This window comes from Scardinius erythrophthalmus (genome assembly GCF_964197995.2).
Source record: "Scardinius erythrophthalmus genome assembly, chromosome: 7".
NCBI classification, from domain to species: Eukaryota; Metazoa; Chordata; class Actinopteri; order Cypriniformes; family Leuciscidae; genus Scardinius; species Scardinius erythrophthalmus.
This window is the reverse complement of record NC_138227.1, coordinates 46,800,468-46,813,565: the sequence shown is the minus strand read 5'-3', so window position 1 is coordinate 46,813,565 and position 13,098 is coordinate 46,800,468. Positions and strand designations below refer to the sequence as shown.

Below are 13,098 nucleotides of genomic sequence, written 5' to 3'. Positions count from 1 at the left end.
TTAAAAAATACATATTTTTTAGTGTACCAAGAATTATGTTTGTATTAATAATAAAGCAACCACTATGGTAGTACTCTAGTTGAAACCAGTATTGCTTCTAGACTGCCAACACTGAACACCATATGTGTAAATAAAAGTTATAGTAAGTTTGTTATGTAAATCACAGAAATAAACAAGCAATAATCATAGAGTTATTTGAATAATTCATTTTAAATGAAAACAAGTACCCGAATGATCCTAGGATCCCAAGGCAAACAGGTCCTAGGTGACGGGTCAGACTAAGAGCGGTTCATAAACCCTTTATGACCGATTTAAGAACAAGGACCGTGACGTCGCCCAGCATGGCACAGCCGGGGCCCCACCTTGGAGCGTCTGGTGGCCGGGCCTCCACCCATGGGGCCCGGCCGGGCTCAGCCCGAAAGAGTGATGTGGGGCCGCCATCCCGTGGGCTCACCACCTGCAGGAGGGATCATTAGGGGCCGGTGCTTAGTGGATCGGGCAGCAGTCGAAAGCGGGGGCCCCGACGACCCGATCTCTGGACACGGAAACTGGCTCTAGGGATGTGGAACGTCACCTCGCTGGCGGGGAAGGAGCCTGAGAACCACACTCGGGCTCTGGAACTTGGGCTCTGGAACCACACTCCTTGAGAGAGGCTAGACTCTCTACTACTCTGGAGTTGCCCATGGTGAGAGACGGCGGGCTGGTGTGGATTTGCTTATAGCCCCCCAGGTCAGCCGCCATGTGTTGGAGTTCACCCCGGTGACCGAGAGGGTCGCTTCCCTGCGCCTTCGGGTCGGGGATAGGTCTCTCGCTGTCGTGTGTGCCTACGGGCCGAACGGCAGTACAGAGTACCCGGCCCTCTTGGGGTCCCTGGGAGGGGTGCTGGAAAGTGCTCCGACTGGGGACTCCGTCGTTCTACTGGGGGACTTCAACGCCCACGTGGGCAGCGACAGTGATACCTGGAAGGGCGTGATTGGGAGGAACAGCCCCCCTTATCTGAACCCGAGCGGTGTTCTGTTATTGGACTTCTGTGCTAGCCATGGTTTGTCCATAATGAACACCATGTTCAAGCATAAGGGTGTCCATCAGTGCACGTGGCACCAGGTGATCGATGATCGACTTTGTGGTCGTTTCATCTGACCCCCGGCCATATGTCTTGGATGTAGGATTGAGTGTGAAACAAACACAAATGAATCTTCCAGGTGAATTGTTCAAACATAATTTCTCACAGAACTGAACATTCCAGACACCAAATCACCAACCCCAGAGCCATAAAAGAAGGCTCAAGCCAGCCAGTCTCCGCTGACCAACGAAAACCCCCAGCTAAGAACTTTATGGCCATGCAAGCTTCAAAGAAGATGAGCCCAACTAAAGGAAGAACTGGTCAATGTGAGATAGCTTGGAAAAGAATGATTGGCTCAGAGATAGCACAATTCAGCCCGATCAAGATAACAGCAGAAGCTGCTCGAGCCCACAACATTCCAGACCCCCTCCTCCTTAAGGACCTCTGAACGAACAAACCAATTCTTTTCTTTTCAAACCAGAAAACTGAGATTCTTCCTACAGTATACGTAAAACTCATTCAAGAACAATTTTCAATGGACTTAAAACATTATACATCATTCTAGGTGTTTCTACAATACATGTGTCCATTTAATATGGTTTAATCCCATATAATTCATTTAATTGTTATAACTGTTAGATGTTTGAATGAAAGTGTGTTGTGTTTCATATCAATATGATCGTATGCTCATGATTCAAAAGATGGCTTGATTGAAATCTGTGTAAAATGTCCGTATTCTTATAATAGTAATAATATCTAAACTGTAGCCTCTGTTCTCTCTGCTAGTAAGGAGATCCCAGATAACGCATGATTTATGACTTTGCAAACAAAGCCAGTGTCTAATTGGTCCGATCTCTTCAGGAGGGGGGACAAACTTTTAGTTTAAAAACCTTAGACCCAAAAACAAAGCTCACTCTCTCTCGCTGCTCTAAAAGCTCTCTCTCGCTGCTCTCGCTCTCTCAGACTAGGAACCATGTAAACGCGCAGACGAAATAACCCAAATCAAGATCTGAAGAACATGGGTTAAACAGCTTCATTCAAGCCATCATCTACTCCTCTCAATTTCCTTTCTTTTCTTAGTTTCCTTTCTTTTCCGTTGTGAGTCTCGGTTCTAAGTTAAGTTTTGCGACAAGATTTCGAGCCACGTTTCTTCTGCAAAGCCAGCTTCAAACAAAGACTTTCATTCCGCCAGCACGCCACGTGACTGACCACGTGACCCAGACATCAGGCACGAGGAGACCAGCCAACGAATGGACCGGGAAAACCCCTTACACGCAACAAAAGGGAATCCCCCAAAAGCAAAGACAAGCAAGTACTGCCTCCAGACTCTTAAACTGAACTGGTGTATTTGATACAGATTTAATAACCTAGGAAACGATAAAAGGGTTAAACTAATGATTGATGGTTCATTCAGGTTGTGTTTTATAAGTGCATAGAAACTTGGGATTACATCATCTCACTCTTAAACTCACTCTTAAAACTTAATCTTTCCTTACTCTCTTTCTTTCTGCAACGCGTATGAATGTGTGTGTCTGTGTTAGATATTAGTTGTATGTGTTAGAATAATCAATAAAGTCTTGTTTGTATTTTAAAGAGAAATATTACTTGTGTTATTGTGCTTACAAATTTAATGTCTTAAACTTCTGATCTAAGTTACCTTGCTAACTATATAGTGTTTCACTATAGTTCGGATATTTATATCCGTTGCAGAGTTGATAGTTACAGCCAGTTCAAATGAACCGCGAACGAGTCATTTGCTCGGTTGTAATAAGTGACTCTTTTGAATTCCCTATAAATTAATTAATAACTCCTTTGAGCTAAATTGTAATCACTACAAATTACAAATATCTTACATGGACATGTGGGTAAAGAGAGCAGCGGAGTGGACCATGTTCTCCACCTCCATTGTCGACGTGGCCACTCGGAGCTGTGGCCGTAAGGTCTCCGGTGCCTGTCGAGGCGGCAATCCCCGAACCCGGTGGTGGACACCGGAAGTAAGGGATGCCGTCAAGCTGAAGAAGGAGTCCTATCAGGCCTGGCTGGCCTGTGGGACTCCTGAGGCAGCTGACGGGTACCAGCAGGCCAAGCGGATTGCAGCCCGGGTAGTTGTGGAGGCAAAAAATCGGGTTTGGGAGGAGTTCGGTGAGGCCATGGAGAAGGACTATCGGTTGGCTTCGAAGAGATTCTGGCAAACCGTCCAGCGCCTTAGGAGGGGGAAGCAGTGCCCTACCAACACTGTTTACAGTGGAGGTGGGTAGCTGTTGACCTCAACTGGGGATATCGTCGGACGGCGGAAGGAATACATTGAGGATCTCCTCAATCTCACCGACACATCTTCAATTGAGGAAGCAGAGGCCGAGTGCTCGGAGATGGACTCGTCCATCACCTGGGCTGAAGTCACAGAGGTAGTTAAAAAGCTCCTCGGTGACAAGGCTCCGGGGGTGGATGAAACACTGATGAAATAACACTGTTATTATACCTTTAGTTATAGTGGCATTATGTTTTTTAATGTTTCAGGGTTGATGCTGCCAAAGAAGATGGTTCTTTAGGGCGTCTTGTGAATGATGTTCACATGAACCCCAACAACAAAATGAAAATTATCACAGTGGACAAAAAGCCCCATTTGTGTTTATTTGCTATAAAGAACATTAGTCCTGGGGAAGAAATCAGTTATAACTATGGGGATTCTGAATGGCCATGGAGACACCAGGTATAGATAACACTTATTTCTTAAATGTTATTTTGCTCTAAACAGTTATTCAAACATAAGCTTTAAACCCCTGAGGTCGGCGGTATCGCCGGCGATACCAGCTCGCTTTTTTTTTATCAGTGTAAAAGAAACTCATAAATACTCTGTTGACTTTGATTTTCCATAGGAGTTTCATACATCAATCGATTCTGTTAAATGTGTATTATTTTTGTGTATACTCACAATAAAAACAAAGTGAATTCTCTTCTTTTAAATGAAGTAATTTATATAAAAAACAAATATTCTCATCTTGTGAAATCTGTATTAAAAGAGAGCGATTCCAGTCGAGCTCATTACAGCTCATTCAAATGTAATGTGACACGCCCACGGAGAGCGCGCACTATTCAAATGCAAATGACTGAGGTAATCCACGCAAACCTGTGAACGCCCCCATATCAGCTCGAGAAAACACAAGTTTATTCAGATCATTACTTGTTTACACCGTCTCGCAGCGCTGTGAGGAATAATAATAATGGAAAATGTACCTCAGAAGTGCGGGTATATCGAGGAGCGAGCTGAGGAATACTGTAGTAAGTTTTTTTCCTTCTCATGTGAATCGGGTTTCTGTTTATGAATGAATGAACGGCAGAGATGCGCTGTTTACCACAGCTCGCAAAAAGACAGTTTAAATTTAAATCGCATGTGTGAATGAATGATGATGTTTTAGCAAACTGTATTGCTATACTGAGATGAGTAAAAATCGACTGAAATATGTTGAAATAAAATGTAGGCTATTTGTATAAGCAACGTATTAAACTGCAAATTAACATTTATATGCCCTGATATTTCATAAAAACAACGTTACAGTCAGGCGAAATATGAAAGACAACATTTTGTTGACTAGATTTGGGTACAGTTTTTACTGTAGAATATACTGCCACATCAAATAAGCTTTTGTTTAGCAATTTCTATATATATAAAATACTATTTTTGTCAAAAATAAATTCATCAACTAAGATGTTAGCTGTTCCAATGTTGGCTATATTCAAACTAATGAATACATAGATATGTAGGCCTATAATCATTTTTTTTACAAAGATAGAGTACACTTGAAATATTGTTGAAATTGTAATTATTGTTGAAATTGTAACCTTTTTAATAAAATAGCAAAACATATTTACAAGATAGATGTAAGCAAAATCTTAAATGGTCAATATAAGTCTTCTTCTAAATATATCTTTTGTCCTTGCATTGTGGCTCAGTCAGTGTCACACCTGAATGAATGGCTCATTATGCAGAGTGGGTGGGACATTGTATTCTCAGGTGTAAACCACTCCTCGTTCATGCCCCCCTTGCATATTGGCTTTCCAAGCAAAACCTATTTTACAACAATTTCAATGTATTGTTTTATGTGAACGATAAAGCAAGACTATTTTCACATAATTTTGAAGCCAGAACTCGAAGCGACAACATCCATTAGTCAAAAGTCTTATTGACACATATTTATTATGAGTTTTGTGGTCTTATTTCGAGACACCCCTCGCTGCAAACTGTAGCGCGGTTACGTCACGTATTCACGTCACGTATGTACGTCACGTATGTGTTACCACGCATGCGCAAAGTCTGTTTATAATACACACGTGCGCACGCGCAGTTTTTTTCAATCACTTGCGGCGATGGATTCGATGGCAGTAAGTCAATAACATAGCCAATAAGCAATTATGCTTTTAGACATTGAAGTAAGTTGTACTTTTTGCTCTTTGCACTTGGAAACAGAACCCACATTTTCTGGCATTGTAGTCATGTGAAAAAATGGTATGTGGTGTTTATGTTTATTAAGGAAAATGTATTCTTTAATTTTGTTTTGCATTTTGAAAATGTAATTTTTGGATATTTAAGGTATGATAACAGTGTGATTAAGGAGGCTTTGGTATATACATGCATTTTACATAGATATATATATTTTATATTTGTGTTTTCTTTGCTACCCTGGCTCTAAAATGTATGTAAAATGTTTTGTTGTTTAAAGCTATTCAAAAAATAAATAAATAAATGCTGTTTTACAAATTGTGCTTTTGTGTTAATGGCTTTTAATTGTAAGAGATGCCATAGAGCGCGTCATAAATGTTTTATATTTAAAAATGTTTTATGATAGGCCTATATGTTAGCATTCAAAATGACAGTGTTTCAGCAAATCTTAAAATATGTAAAAGCCTTAATTGGTCCCACTTTATATTAAGTGGCCCTAATACCTGTGAACTTACATGGTAACTACATGTGTACATAGTATGTAACTACAGCGTAAGTACACACTAGTACATAGTACCTACAACTGTAATATTTGTGTACCTACACATATGTAACAACTCATGGAATGGTATGCGTAAGTACAAATGTGTAACAGTAAATTGGTAACAACACTTTTTTCACTTCAGTAAGTACACGTGTAACAGGAATTATGTAACTACGTTTTGTAACAACAACATGTATTTAATCAAGTTGTTCCAATTCCACATGGAATCCAATGCTGCAGTTACCAGTTTGGATTACACTGAAACTATATGTAAACCAGGATGATTCCTATGTTTATACCATGTATTTATGACTGGCAGGACTGTTGAATTACAGTGTACTTACATGGTAACTCCTCAGCAACGGTAAACAATATAAAGTCTAAAAAGGTCGTCCTTACTGTATTATTAAAAACACTGTATTAAGTGTACTTACATGGTAACTCCTCAGGAACTGTCCACTTAATATAAAGTGTAAAACGGTCATAACCTACTATGTAATATGCAAAACCCAAACCTCTGTGAAACACTGTATTAACAGTGTACTTACATAGTAACTCCTAAGGAACTGTCCACTTAATATAAAGTGTAAAACGGTCATAACCTACTGTGTAATATGCAAAACCCAAACCTCTGTGAAACACTGTATTAACAGTGTACTTACATGGTAACTCCTAAGGAACTGTCCACTTAATATAAAGTGTAAAACGGTCATAACCTACTGTGTAATATGCAAAACCCAAACCTCTGTGAAACACTGTATTAACAGTGTACTTACATAGTAACTCCTCAGGAACTGTCCACTTAATATAAAGTGTAAAACGGTCATAACCTACTGTGTAATATGCAAAACCCAAACCTCTGTGAAACACTGTATTAACAGTGTACTTACATGGTAAATCCTAAGGAACTGTCCACTTAATATAAAGTGTAAAACGGTCATAACCTACTGTGTAATATGCAAAACCCAAACCTCTGTGAAACACTGTATTTACAGTGTACTTACATGGTAACTCCTAAGGAACTGTCCACTTAATATAAAGTGTAAAACGGTCATAACCTACTGTGTAATATGCAAAACCCAAACCTCTGTGAAACACTGTATTAACAGTGTACTTACATGGTAACTCCTCAGGAACTGTCCACTTAATATAAAGTGTAAAACTTTCATAATTACTGTGTAATATGCAAAACCCAAACCTCTGTGAAACACTGCATTTACAGTGTACTTACATAGTAACTCCTCAGGAACTGTCCACTTAATATAAAGTGTAAAACTTTCATAATTACTGTGTAATATGCAAAACCCAAACCTCTGTGAAACACTGTATTTACAGTGTACTTACATAGTAACTCCTCAGGAACTGTCCACTTAATATAAAGTGTAAAACGGTCATAACCTACTGTGTAATATGCAAAACCCAAACCTCTGTGAAACACTGTATTAACAGTGTACTTACATGGTAACTCCTAAGGAACTGTCCACTTAATATAAAGTGTAAAACGGTCATAACCTACTGTGTAATATGCAAAACCCAAACCTCTGTGAAACACTGTATTTACAGTGTACTTACATGGTAACTCCTCAGGAACTGTCCACTTAATATAAAGTGTAAAACGGTCATAACCTACTGTGTAATATGCAAAACCCAAACCTCTGTGAAACACTGTATTTACAGTGTACTTACATGGTAACTCCTAAGGAACTGTCCACTTAATATAAAGTGTAAAACGGTCATAACCTACTGTGTAATATGCAAAACCCAAACCTCTGTGAAACACTGTATTAACAGTGTACTTACATGGTAACTCCTCAGGAACTGTCCACTTAATATAAAGTGTAAAACGGTCATAACCTACTGTGTAATATGCAAAACCCAAACCTCTGTGAAACACCGTATTAACAGTGTACTTACATGGTAACTCCTCAGGAACTGTCCACTTAATATAAAGTGTAAAACGGTCATAACCTACTGTGTAATATGCAAAACCCAAACCTCTGTGAAACACTGTATTAACAGTGTACTTACATGGTAACTCCTAAGGAACTGTCCACTTAATATAAAGTGTAAAACGGTCATAACCTACTGTGTAATATGCAAAACCCAAACCTCTGTGAAACACTGTATTAACAGTGTACTTACATGGTAACTCCTAAGGAACTGTCCACTTAATATAAAGTGTAAAACGGTCATAACCTACTGTGTAATATGCAAAACCCAAACCTCTGTGAAACACTGTATTAACAGTGTACTTACATGGTAACTCCTCAGGAACTGTCCACTTAATATAAAGTGTAAAACTTTCATAATTACTGTGTAATATGCAAAACCCAAACCTCTGTGAAACACTGTATTTACAGTGTACTTACATAATAACTCCTCAGGAACTGTCCACTTTATATAAAGTGTAAAACGGTCATAACCTACTGTGTAATATGCAAAACCCAAACCTCTGTGAAACACCGTATTTACAGTGTACTTACATGGTAACTCCTCAGGAACTGTCCACTTAATATAAAGTGTAAAACGGTCATAACCTACTGTGTAATATGCAAAACCCAAACCTCTGTGAAACACCGTATTTACAGTGTACTTACATGGTAACTCCTCAGGAACTGTCCACTTAATATAAAGTGTAAAACGGTCATAACCTACTGTGTAATATGCAAAACCCAAACCTCTGTGAAACACTGTATTAACAGTGTACTTACATGGTAACTCCTCAGGAACTGTCCACTTAATATAAAGTGTAAAACTTTCATAATTACTGTGTAATATGCAAAACCCAAACCTCTGTGAAACACTGTATTTACAGTGTACTTACATAGTAACTCCTCAGGAACTGTCCACTTAATTTAAAGTGTAAAACGGTCATAACCTACTGTGTAATATGCAAAACCCAAACCTCTGTGAAACACCGTATTTACAGTGTACTTACATGGTAACTCCTCAGGAACTGTCCACTTAATTTAAAGTGTAATTGTTAGGGTCAATGTTGTGTACCATCAGTGTTGTTACATGATAATTTCATAGGAACTTCCCACTTACTTGAAAGTAATTTAACAATTGCATGGGTAAAATGGCCAAGTATTAAACCTTGATTACTTCTCGGTAAATCAAGTATAGAGGACTGCAAAAAAAAGAGGGGGGGAAATGTAGTAAAGCTAAACAATGTTTATTAACACATTAAACTCAACAGTTTAACAGATTCTGAAGCAAAACTTCAGTGTACTTGCAGCTGGGTTAACACTAGAACAGCATTGTATAATTCTTGATATTAATTATTGTTCTGAAATGGTAACTGAGGTTAATTTGACAATTTTGGTCATGGTTTAAGGAAAATCACAGTGTAGCACAGTGAACTGGCGTGAATTACAAAATTTACCTTAACAATAACGTCTAAACATAATTAAATAAGAGGATTGGAGGTTTTGTCTTTCTATCTCAATTTATATTTTATTGGCAGCAGTTTACGCTCTTTTTTGGATTTTTCTATGTCAGACCTTAGGTCTGCTGTCAGTGACTGCAGGCACCTCTTTGCAAAGTCGCAGAGTTTCTCCTCCTTGACTCTGAACTTTGAGAGGCTTCGGTAAAACTCTGGATCAACAAGCTGTATTTCAGCCACAACAGCTGTTAATGCCAGTGTATTTCGGTCAACCCCGACTTTGGTGCATGCCTTACTGATACTCCCTTCTTTCTTGAAGGCGTGAAGAACTTTATTGTACCGCTTCAGTACATCTTCTGGGGTTGTTGCTGTAAAAAGAATAACAAAATTAAAACCAGAATAAAACAAGACTTGCATCAAACTGATCAATTTCCAGTTGAAAACACACACCACACAAACATATAAAAAAATCTTGGTGCTCTTGAACTGCTTGCATTTTTTACAATAAGTTTCCTATCATACAAATCATGTTCGCATTTCTCAGACATTTTCTAAATATGTTAATGTTCTAACAATATTGGAAATACATCAAAACTAGGGGTCAACTGATTTTTTCAGGGACAATATCAGTACCAATTGTAGTCAGGGAGACTGATAACCAATATGTGCAATGTGTTATATGGAGTAAATACACATCAACAGAAAGATGAGATCCAAAAACAGAACATGCGCTTACCACGTGAGCTGTGCTTCGTATTTGACCTGGTAGCACTCTTGGTCTTCTTTTTATGACCTATTTTCCTCTTCCGAGGAATGTTGCTATCAGATGACTCTGAAGAGGAGCAAGAACTCAGGGACTCCTCATCAGTGCCACTGGTGCTGGATTCAGTGCTTGAGTCCAAGATTTTCTTAACTTTCTTTTTTGCCCCTCTGTCTAAGAACACAATAACACATTTAGTTAGACAAAAAGTCAAACATGCTTAGAGAAGTAATCAGCATTTCATGATTGATGTGGAAGTAAAAAAAAAAAAATCACTATCAGTAATTACTAAATTATTTAATAAAACAGTCAATAGAGCAAAACAGATATACTGTATGTTTCTTACTTGAGAGTTTTAGGACAGTTTGACGGAGAAAATCTCGTTCCTCTTCAAGTGCCTTTATTGCCTGGGCCATGACCATCAGCTTGTCTTTATCCTCCAAGGAGGAAGACTCCTCATGTCCTCCTTTAAAAACAATGTAATATCAACAAAAGATTTTTTTTTTATGAACAAGTAATAGAAAATCAGCGGTATCACAGTTTTCATTTAGGCCAGTATCACTGATATTAGTAATTTATACTGATGTTTTGATGAAAACTTTTTGTCCTAATTTTAAACATTTGTCATGCTTCAAAAACTATAATTTTTAATTTAAGTGAACTTAAAATAATTCTCACTTAAAAACATAATAAATTTCATATTTACCTGTACCTTTCCTATCATATACAAGAATTGAATATGGTTATAAAAACACTGCACTGCATAAATTAAAAATAGATGAATCCTTATTACGCTACAAGCGTTCTTTAGTCAAGAGCAATGAGTAATTTTCTCTGTTCCCTATGTTCTTTGGTTAACTTTACTGATAGAGAGAAACAGAGGCTGCTGTCACTAAGACTTGCATCTGCTGACAGGATCTCACGCATCTCATTCTCTTACTACTGTACTCTTTACTCTTTAGATTTTATTTAACTCATTAAAGACTGTTCCTCGACAAAACAAACATTTTTACATAAATGTGTGTTATTGTTCGTTCAAGCGCAATACTGGCGCGCAAGTCTTTCTGAGTGTTGTGTGTGTGTCCGGATGTTCTTTTTTGTCTTGTCGTGCATGAATGGTTAAAACCATTTGCGTGAATAAAAGCGTGATCGTATAACAATAAGGATGACAGAAATAACGGATGCTGCGTTAATTGCGTTAAAGCTGGACAAAAATGAAATCGCATGCGTTTGTGTTAACGTTGACAGAACTACTTGTCATACATTGTTGACAGAAAAAGTGGACAAGACCTCAGCTAGAGCAGCTGATCTCAAATTCAAAATGCATACAACCTGGGCTGCATTTCCCAAAAGCATCGTAAGCCTAAGTTGATCGTATACCAATTGCCACCAATGGTCTCTATGATCAACTTAGGCTAACAATGCTTTTGGCAAACACAACCCTGTTTAGTTCCCCATTAAGTAAATGCAAACTCACCTGCTTCTGGAGATGCCACTTCAACAATAGAAAAGTCATTGTCACCATCTTCTTTACCTTGGTGTTCTTCATCTATTTGCTGGGACAGATCATCTTGTAAAAACATAAAAGAATAATGTTATTGTCTGACAAATGTAGCCAAACTGATGCAATGTTGCATCAGGGACATTCGTCAACACTTAACGTGAAAAGGCTTAGCCTAAAATGGCTCAGTGTTCCAAAACTATAGTCAATGATAATCAAATTTTTATGTACAGTATATACAGTATATGTGTGTGTGTGTGTGTAATGTAAGGTTTGCACCATATCTGCCCTAAACTAACAGTTTTGGCGATTACGTAAATATTTTTTTTTAAGTTTCTGTAATAGTTAATCCACACCAGGACACAGTAGTGTTTCTAAAGCTTAAATACAACAATTTTACAAACAAATTTGGGATTTAGTGGATTCAAAGACTGCACAAAATGTTTTATGAAAAGCAAGTCTTTGGGAACAAATAGAAACTATTTGGAAGTCAATAACAACAGAGGCTGTGGAAAAGTACATAAAAATGCCAGGAAGAATGCAAACGTTATCAAGACCGGAATAGGCCATACAAAACATTAGGCCTACGTTTTTTGGTTATTTTGTGTGATTAAAAAATATTTGTTTCACTTACTTTTTTGCATAATAAATTACAATTATATTTTTAGTTTTAAACCATTTTTTGACAGACTCCGAAAATACATTCTCTTTATTTTGACAGGTGCTGGAGGTGTAATAAATTTGACAAGCACTGTATAGAGGGCAGTTTTACCTTATTAAAACCTGTGTATCTGCGTTTTTCAAATACTTAAATTTAACCAATTACTTTATTGAATCACAATTCTACAAACTGTTACTGCCACCATCAACGAAAACTATTTTGAAACTGCAAAGGTGGAACATAAGTTGCATCTGACATGGCATTTATGTTTATACTGTTTAATGATGCTCATCTACATCTACATTGCATACGATAAATAGCCTGTAAAAAAAACATTCAGTATTCCTTTTTTTTATTAGAAATAAAGACAACATTGAAATATAATAACGTTACTAGTAGTGTTGGAGATTTTCCTTTGCCTCATGTAAAAAGTCTGTATTTCTGTGTCTCAGTCAGAACCCAGGTTAAATCAGGATACATCAGGTCAAATTAGGTCAAGTGGTCTGTGAGGATGAAAGAGTACCTAACAAGCTCAGAGAGAAGATGTGTATGGGTAGCTGATAAGATGGTACTAAAAACGTCAATTAAAAATGATGGATGGTATGACAACACTGCAGGTGCATTGAATCATGTGACCAAAGATGTTCTAGAAAATGGGTATGACCAAAGATTTTTCCACCAATAGAATAATGTCTCCGGAAAGGTGACGCTAACGGTAGCGAGATCTCGATAGCTGATTGGCTACC

At 38.0% G+C, this 13,098-nt stretch overlaps 1 protein-coding gene across 1 annotated transcript; it reads right to left on the bottom strand.

The window, feature by feature from the left end:
• Nucleotides 1-9,205: 9,205 nt before the first annotated feature.
• LOC308693855 (uncharacterized protein) lies at nt 9,206-11,773 on the bottom strand (the record flags this gene model as incomplete). Its single annotated transcript, XM_081370947.1, has 4 exons — nt 9,206-9,798; nt 10,167-10,364; nt 10,537-10,656; nt 11,668-11,773. 4 exons carry the CDS (start codon nt 11,771-11,773, stop codon nt 9,485-9,487), a joined length of 738 nt encoding a protein of 245 aa, XP_081227073.1. The 3' UTR covers nt 9,206-9,484.
• Between the last annotated feature and the right edge of the window lie 1,325 nt (nt 11,774-13,098).